This window comes from Chinchilla lanigera, unplaced genomic scaffold (assembly GCF_000276665.1).
Source record: "Chinchilla lanigera isolate Chin_1 unplaced genomic scaffold, ChiLan1.0 scaffold00167, whole genome shotgun sequence".
Classification (NCBI taxonomy): Eukaryota; Metazoa; Chordata; class Mammalia; order Rodentia; family Chinchillidae; genus Chinchilla; species Chinchilla lanigera.
Window position 1 is genome coordinate 458,309 of NW_004955568.1, and position 9,679 is coordinate 467,987.

Consider the following 9,679-nt stretch of genomic DNA (forward strand, 5'->3'; position numbering starts at 1 on the left):
TTCAACAAGTGGTATTGGGAAAATTGGTTATCTGTTTGTAGAAGAATAAAACAGGACCCTTATCTCTCACCATATACTACATTAAAATCAAAATGGATCAAAGATCTAAACACTAAAACAGAAACATTAAACCTTTGGGAAGATAAAATAGGTATAACACTTGAAGACATAGGTGTAGGAAAGGATTGTCAAACAGAACCTTAATCACACAAGAAATAGCCACAAGAATCAACAAATGAGATTATATCAGACTAAAAAGCTTCTGAACAGAAAAAGAATTGGTAGAGTGAAGAAACCACCTAGAGAATGAGAACAAATTTTGCCAGCTACTCCTCAGACAGACAACTAATATCTAGAATATACAAAGAACTAAAAAAAATTAAACTACCTAAAATTAAAGACCCAGTCAAGAAATGGGCTAGAGAAATGAACAGATGCCTCACAGAGGAAGAAATAGAAATGGTCAACAAGTATATGAAAAAATGTTTAATATCTCTGGCTGTTACAGAAAGGCAAACTAAAACAACGCTAAGATTCCATCTTACTCTGCAAAGAATGGCAATCACTAGGAAATCAAACAAAAACAAATGCTGGCGTTGCTGTGGTGAAAAAGGAACACTCCTGCATTGTTGGTGGGAATGTCAACTAATACAACCATGATGGAGATCAATATGGAGACTTCTCAAAAGAACTAAAATTAGAAATTCCACATGACCCAGGTATTCCCCTGTTAGATATCTTTCCCAAAGAGCTTAAGTCATCATACTACAGTGATACATGCATGCTAATGTTTATAGCAGCACAATTTGTAATAGCTAAATCCTAGAAGCAGTCTGTGTAACAATCAACAGACGACTGGATAAAGAAAATGTGGCATTTATATACAATGGAATACTACTCAGCAGTAAAGAATGATATAGTTGAGATACATGTAGGAAAAAGATGCACCTGGAAAATATAGTGTTGCATGAAATAAACCATATTTCACAAGCTTAAATACTGTATGGTAGCTCTCATTTGAGTGAGGCAAAGTACAAAGAAAATGATAAAAGATGGACAGAAAGGGACAAAAGGACAGAACTCTTACAACAGGGAAAGAAAGAAGGGTGGGGGGCTGAGAAGGGGAAATGAGAGCAATAAAGATGTGCCATGTACAGGACCCTAGTAACCCCAATTATTGTAAACACTGTATGCCATAACATGAGCTAAGAAAAACGGTATCAATAAGTATAAAAAAAGGGATTGGGGAATCTGAGGAGGAGAAATGAGGGGAGGTAAGGAGATTAAAAAAAAACTATAATATGTACATGTAACCACTCCCCAAGGTGACTGCAAACTGCATGAATTGCAAACATGTACTAATAAAATTTAAAAAAAGAACAAGATGAAATTACCTGTTAGCACCAATTCATAGCCAAATTTTGTTAAGAAATTCTAACAGAATATGGGTTCTTTAATGTGCTGCTCTTACCTTTTCTTTTTGCTTATGATCATATCCATGGTTTGAAGAAGTCGCCGTTCCAGGGCTAGAATATCTGTGTCAGTCACATTCCTACAAAAAGTATAAACTGTTAGCAGAGTTTTAGGCTCCTTGGGTGTGTTACAAATCACCTTGAAAAACAAGTCTCCCACCAATTATTAGCAAGTAATTTAAGGACCTGCCTTTTCTAGAAAACATTAAAATGACCATAATAAGCTAAAATGCTCTTACTGATATTTCTTATGGCTGATTCTTGTGAGGTCTTACAGGAGCAGAGGGTAACTTGTTCTCTTACTCTTTCTTCGCTTGGATCTAGTGACATTTAGGATGTAAGTTTAAAGATACTTTTAACCTGGCATTGTCTTCTACTTCCAGGAGGAACTGATTTACTGAAGTTGGGAAGAGTTCATAGTGCTACCTTCTAGAAATGAGCCTTTAGGAAGTGGGGATGAGGGGACAAAATTTTCCATTAAAAGAAAATGAATGTAGGGCAAAAAACAAGCAATATAAGTGATAAGATGTGCTTAGAAAGTTTCCAAGTCAACACTCACAGCAACAGAGGAAGAAGATAAAAAGGCACTATGACAGATCTGACATGTAAGTAGGAGGGTGGCAGCACAGTATGACATATGTACTCAAATAATGGAGAGGGAAAAGGAAAGAGACAAATGTGTATTACCTGAGGAAGTAGGACATGTATGTGTATGGGCAGTTGACAGCACCAAATCCAGAAAGCAGAGCCATGAGAGTCACTCCAATCACACCTACCCGGCTGATGAGCTGTTCTATGGACAAGATCCCTAAAAACATCAAAGCACATTAACACCAGGCAACATAGATAAAATGGCTCACCTGTCCTGCAAAAGGAAACATTACCATATCAACTCTTACACAGAATTCATGAATACAAGCAACTTTTAATTATTAATGTGTAGCTTCTCTGTGATAACTATACAAACGTCTTTATGCTTCAGAACCATCTCTTTTACTGGGTGATGATAACAGTAAAGTAATAACAAGAACTGTAAATAACAATGATAGTTTACAGTGGTCAGTGTGAACTCAAAGTAAAATACTTTTAGTAAAAGCTCTAACTAAAAAAAATTAGGAAAGTAAATCTAGAAAAGCATAGATAACAAGTAATACTTAGCACTAGATACTCCTGATATAGTTTCCCTTTCAGTTATATTCTTTAGCTTATGCCTTATTGCTTTTTACATCCAATAAACACACAATGCATCTAATAAATGGGCTCAATGCATAGATGGATGAGTAATTCAAAGGCAAATACATGAATTGTAGATTATCAGTTGTGTTCTAATTATCAGTTGTTTCCTACCATTTGCGGATGCTGAAAATCAATTCAGCAATTAAAGTAAGTGCTGCTGCAGTATGTATCTGGGATAAATGAGAGCAAGCAACTCCAGAAGATGACTTAGGAAGTCTCGCATCAGAGGTAGATGCTAGTTTTCACCTCCTATTTTTAGGATAGAATGTACTTCACCCATCAACTCCTATGGCCAAATGCCAAGCTGCCATTCAGGTATTGTTGGTTTTGAACATTTAAATTCCAATCTCTCATTTCTGAGCAGGAGCCTCCACTCCTACTCAAGTCCTTTGTGCCTTTAGTTCTGCTACATCTGTTGCACTGGGCTCTCATTGTTTGTTTTCTCCTTCTTCCCTAACTTGGACTCCAGGCTTGCTTGCTTCAACTTCTCTCACCCTCTCCTCCTTTGGAAGCACTGATCCTACAATCCCCCAAATACACCAAATGCTCTGGCTCCCCTGTGGCCATGCCTGGGCTGCCTAAAATTGCTAGAATGCATTACCCACACAATCGGTGCCTGTTAGAATTGGTGCCATTACATATATATGATCTCCACTCCTGGCACATACCCTATTGAATAATCCTTATTTTGCCCATGGTCAGTCACCTCTCTCCAATCCCCCCAGACACACACTTTAATCCATTTCTCCCCATTTGTCCTTCTTCTTAGCCAATGCCCTTATCAGAAAAAAACCTAAGCTATTAGACATATATCTTCTTCACTCTAGTATACATACTTACATCTGCAATCACCCTAGTTATTCCCGCAGAATAAGATGGTGACCAAAACTAAGACTTCTGGGTTACCATGTTCTCTCTTTCACAGGAGTCTGCTCTGTGCTGTACAGTGTACTTTTTTCCTACTTTTACTTGGCCCAGACTTGTTTGTGGAACATGTTTCTTCTCCTACCTATAATAAATGTAAAACCTTGCTACCTTTTGTGCTCGTTTTAACCGACTCTGTGTTCAGTCTGGAAAGAACCTAGACACTACCTCTAGGAGACTCCAGCACCCAAAACCCAGTAACATATTTGGCAGAGCTAGCCAGGAGGTAAGGCCCTTTTGGGCATGTTTTGTTTCTTTCTCTAAAGTTTGCACACTTTTTTCCCTGCTTTTACTTGGCCCAAACTCACTCTTTTCCTACTGTTAGTAAACATAAAACCTCACTAAAAGAAAACAAAATAAAGCTAAGACTTCTCTACTTGTGCTGTTGACCTTATTCAATCCTTACATCTCCAGAATCTTATTCCATCATCTGTCCCTGCCTTCTTGTATCTTTAGTCTTTCCACCAGTTCCTTCTCTCTACTTTTAAGTCTATTTCCTAGAAAAAGCCTGTTCTTGGCCTTACGTTTACCTGAGGTACCAGTCCTTGTTTATTTTACCTATAATAGCTAAGCTTCTTGAAAGAAATTCTCCCCTCTTCCTCAACCTCCAGTTCATTCCTCCACTGACTGCAACCCAGCTTTCATCCCCTTCTTTTTGATGCAGGGTCTTAATATGTAAGCCAGGCAGGTGCCTCAGCTTTCAGTGTGCCCGAGTTACAGGTAGGCACCACCACGACTAGCTTTCATCTCATTTTTTACACTGAATGAAACTGCTTTTCACTAATACTCATACCAGCAATATAATAGGTAACATTAATCAAGTACCTGCTATGTTCTAGGCATTTCATATATACTATCTAATCTAATCCTCTTAACAACCTTATGAGGCAGATTTTATTGAAAGCTTAATTTTATAGATCAGGCAATGTAAGCACAGAGAGTTTAAATAACTAAGTCAAGGCCACACAGCTAGTAAGTGGAGTCAGGATTCAAGAAGTCTAGTTCCAGAGCTTAGGCTCTTAACTTTTACAACATTTTGGTAAAGGATTTTTCTACTGCTTAGAAATTCAATGACATTTTCCAAGCATTCTCCCCTTCTCTCCCTCTGTTGTCTGTCTCTTTCTTGATGAAGTTACTATTATTTGGAAATAAAAGCAAAGCTCTGAAAAGCCAGGTTACTGAGATCACGGTCAGCGGCAGGACTTGCCACAGTATAAGGCAGTTTGGAGGCTGTACCCTGAGTTTCCCTAGAGCACTTTAGGTGAGGCCATTAAGCACTAAGAACTCCCTCTTACAACTTCTTCCTTCCTTTTGTAATTGATGGGTGCTCTGACCACACACTTGGGTGTCTATAGCAACAAGACCTTACAGTTTTAACAGTGGAAAATTTCAAGCTCACTGGCAACTTCCTGGAGGCAGCAGTATCTTTAGCAAGAAACTATCTCTTTTGTCACTTGGACCACGGGAGGCTGCTCCAGGCTATGAATCAGTATCCATAGCAATGGACCATTTCTTCTAGTCATTCCAGACTTTCTCTTGCTTTTTTGGAGGGGCATGGGGGTGGCCCCCACTGTTCCAGGTGGTCTGGGAACAGGCAGGCTCGGTGGCCCACCCCCACTATTGCGTGAGGATTGCTTATATTCTTTTTTTTTTTTTTTCCAGTACCGGGAGTCGAACTCACAACCTTGTGCTTGCATATTTATTCTTTTATGACACTGGATCCTCTTGTTTAAAACTATTTTCCCTTCATGGCTTTTACAACACTATTTCCCCAGGGTTTTCCTTTTACTTCTCTAGTTGTTTTTTCTTAGTCTCCTCTTGCCTAGCATGGCCAGAATTCTCTCTTTCATAGCTGTATACACATTTTTCCTTGGGTGATCTCTCCAATTTTTCCAGCTTTGTCCAATAGCATTTAGCTGATGATATCTAATTTTTTAGGTTCAAAGAATTTTCTCCATAAGAACTGATATATCTTTCTGTACCTTTAAGATCTTGACTTTTGTATGTAATTGCCTATCAGATGTGTAGAGGCAACTCAAATTCAACATATTCCAAACTGAAATCATCTTCCCCTGAACTTATTTCTTCTTTTGCATTGCCTATTTTACAAAAAAGTATCAACCATCTAGCCACTAAAAAAAAAAAAAAACTATACATGTAGTCTCCATTCCATTTCTTACTCCTTTTTAGTATGCCAACTTCTTTTCTATTTTGAGGCTTTACCAAAGTCTCCTGTGCCTTCTTGCTGGGCCCTCCATTAGATCTCAGTCTAAATATTACTTCCTCAGATAGGTCAAGTCTAATCACTTGCACTAAATTTGATAGCCTCATGTGCATTATTCTCTACCATAATAGACTGTTTGCTCCTTGATGACAATCACTACAACTGGCAATTATTTATTCTTTATTATCTATGAGTCTCATCCATGAATCTATAAGTTTTACATGTAAGTTTTCTAAACAATTAGAAATCAAATTTGTTTTGCTCATGGTTTATGCCCACAGCTTCTGTGGAATGAGAAATGAGTGAATAAATCTTCATCTAAATTCTGTTGATGCTACTTTCCACATACCACTTAGTTTTCATGAGTCATATCTAGTTGATCTTTGTGTTCAACCAATATTTGTTGACCATGGTTACATAGTATCATTCAATAACAAAAAAAAAATCTAAGGGGATTAATACAAGTTATTACATATTAAAAACTGAAAAAACCACCTTCTACTTTTATTCCCTTTAACATGATAACTTATTAAATATCTTTTTGTGGTTTGAAGTAATCTACAGACATTATCTACTTAATGTCAGCACTTCTATGAAGAATTGGGTATCATTATGCCCATTTACCAGTTATAAATGCAAAGGGCTGAACAAGGAGACTATGAGACCATCTCACTGCTGCCATCTGCTCACATAGGTCCATCCTAGACTTAGACATTTTCTTAGTCTACATTTTCCCACTGGAATTCCTCCCAACTTTGCTACATTCAGACATTGCACAAGCAATACTTTCCCAGACTTGTTGGTGTGTATGTTAGGGATCAAATGCAGGGGCATTCTATCATTGAGCTACATTCCTAGCCCTTTTTATCCTATTTTTTAAATTTTGAGACAAAGTTTCGCTAAGTTGCCCAGAAGGCCAAGAGCTTTGGATCCTCTTGCCTCAGCCTCCTGAAGAGCTGGGATTACAGGCATGTGCAACTGCATGCACCTGACTAGACATCATCTTCATTTTAAGTAAGGTCCACATCTTATGGTTTTTGAGGTCTCCACATCAATAAACTATATTAGTTACTGGCCCAATCCTCCTGCTTAAGTCTTCCAAGCAGCTGAGACTATAGGCATTCACACTACCCTGACGACAGTATTTGTCATCATTTAAAACAACAGCCATTTACCTTTTGGGAATCTGATAAAAGCTTATCAATGCATCAAGTCCAAATAAACATACAGCTATGATCTGGATACATGTTGCCCAAAGGCCCATATATATAAGGCTTTGTCCCCAGGTCCTGGCACTGCAGGGAGGCAGTGAATCCTGTAAGAAGAGGGGTCTAGTTGGAAGTCTTCTGCTCAAAGGTGGGCATGCTTCTGAAAGGAACAGAGATCACAGCCTCTCCTTTTTTGCTGCCTAACTAATGAGTGAGTTGCTTCCTCTGCTATGCACCCTCATCATGATAAATTTCCCAATTACAGGCCCAAAATCAAAACGCCAAGTGACTATGTATGTATCAATACCTTCAAAATTATAAGCCAAAATAAACTTTTCCTCTTTTTAAGTGATTACCTCAGGTATTTTGTTATAGTAATGGAAAGATGATTAAGGTACATAGAAATATATTCCCATAATTCTGCATGTAATATCAGGGTATTTAAATTAAGAACATCTTTCTATGTCTCTCAAACCCTTGAAGTGTTTTCACTAAATCAAGGTCAGAAACTCCTCTAGAATGATAGAAGTCTATTTCAAAACTAGTAACCCCTGAGAATGAAGGAGAAAATTTGGTTAAAATCGGACATTTTTAAAGAAAAAAATGTGCTGTATTTCCCACAACCAAAAGTTTAAAAAATATTTTTTTCAAAATTAGGGGCCAGACGTACAGCTCAGTAGCACAGTGCTTGCCTGGAAAATGCAAAGCCCTGTTAGACTTCTGGTACCAAAATTAGAAAATTAACCAGCCCTCTTCTCATTCCCTCATTTTCCCCTATACTCACCATGTTTTGGGCTGAGAATGGGAAATGGATCTCCCAGTTTCCAGAAGAAATACATAAATGTCAACCATAAGAGACAGGAAAAAGGCAGTCGCTGTTTATGTAATAGTCGGATGTTGCTCACAAAAAAATAGCCAATATAAAAAGGTATCATGAAAACTAGGATCAGCAGAATTACACATAGGTTCATTTTCCAGTGAAAATAACGGGAGCTGAAATAAATGGCAAAGATTATCACTGTGAGTAATAAAGGCAGCAAGTTTCATGTCTTTAGTTTTCCAAAGGATTTCTGCTCTTTGAACTCAATATTAAATAGTCACTACTTTTTTAAAGAAAAAAATGTGCTAAAGTGTAGTACAGTAACCATTGATAATAACCTACCACTTTTGTCTGTAACTCACTATTATTTGTGATCATTTTATATAATTAGCCAACTAGACTGTTCTATCTACTCATTGGTAGAGATTAAAAACTATTCATTTCTGAAAGGTATGTATGTCCATCTTAGCCCCCGGAATAATTTCCCCAATAAAACAAGAATGTTAATGATGTAGTTATATTCACAGGCAATGCATACCACCACATATATCAACATGTACCATTTCTGCTAGAATGACTTCACTCACCACTAGGAATCTTATTCCAATATAAAATTTAAAAGAAAATACATGTTAATAGTAATAGATCCCAAAAGGATTTGGAAGTACTCTTGTATTCTTAAACAGCTGACCTGCAAGACATTTATTGATGTATATGAAATCTTATTAAAATTTTAGCATATATGCTTTTATAACAGCTTTGAGATATTGGTCATACATGTAAAGTGTACAATTCAATGGTTTTTAGTATATTCTGTGCAACCATTACTACAATCAATTACAGAACCTTTTCACTACTCCAGAAAGAAATCTTGTACCTGTTAGCAGTCACTCTGCAATCTTGCCAACCTTAGGAAACCACCAAAGTAAGCAAAGTATTTGTTTTTATGGATCTGCCTATTCTGTATATTTCATGTGAATGGAATCATATATGTCTTCTATGATTAGCTTCTTTCTCTTAGCATGTTTGAAAACTTCACCTATATTGTAGCATCTATCAATAATTCATTTCTTGTTCATGGTTGGACAGTACTCATCCTATTATTTATTATTCATTAGAAAATATATACTTGGGTTTCACCTTTTAGTTATTATAAGTAGTGACGTTATAAACATTCTTACACAGCTTTTTAAAAATCTTTTATTTTTTTATTATTTTAAAGAGTAAAAGAAGGATAACATAGTAATGGGGGGCTTACCAAATTACAGACAAAGCGGTAGGAAATTATCAATGGTTGTTGTTTTACATATTGTTATCTACAAGATAGTAGACAGGAGGAGAGACTTATGTTTTACATATTGTTATCTACAAGAAAGTAGAGAGGAGGGGAGACTTAATTTGGTTCACATTTTAAGGGGATTCAGTCCATGACCAGTGAATTTCAAGGTAGAAACAACATGGTGGAAGCACATGGCAGAGGAAAGCTGCTCATTTCATGATGCCTGGGGGCTCAGAGCAGGGGAACAATGCAAATCAGGAAAAGAGCCAGGGACTACAGACAGTACCCAAAATCAGACCCCATGACTCCCTAGAAACAGAAGTGTGCTCTACCAAGCTTCCAGGTGGATCCTAGAGCTAATTAAGATGACACTCCACCTCCCTGCCACAGATCAGTTAGATAAAATCATAATGGCTGTGCTGGCGAGGCTGTGGAGAAATAGGAACCCTTCTCCACTGCTGGTGGGAATGCAGACTGGTGAAACCACTGTGGAAATCAGTTTGGAGATTCCTCAGA

At 37.4% G+C, this 9,679-nt stretch overlaps 1 protein-coding gene across 3 annotated transcripts in view; it reads right to left on the reverse strand.

Annotated features, from left to right (window-relative positions):
- The window catches only part of Gpr89a (G protein-coupled receptor 89A), a 56,372-nt gene that overhangs the window by 21,492 nt on the left and 25,201 nt on the right, over nucleotides 1–9,679 (reverse strand). For all 3 annotated transcript variants that reach the window (XM_005413450.2, XM_005413448.2, XM_005413449.2), the window contains exons 4-6: nucleotides 7,849–8,057; nucleotides 2,160–2,280; nucleotides 1,472–1,552 (exon numbers count right to left, since the gene is read on the reverse strand). In XM_005413450.2, coding sequence (XP_005413507.1) covers nucleotides 1,472–1,552; nucleotides 2,160–2,280; nucleotides 7,849–8,057 — 411 coding nt within the window. The remainder of the gene's footprint in view (nucleotides 1–1,471; nucleotides 1,553–2,159; nucleotides 2,281–7,848; nucleotides 8,058–9,679) is intronic.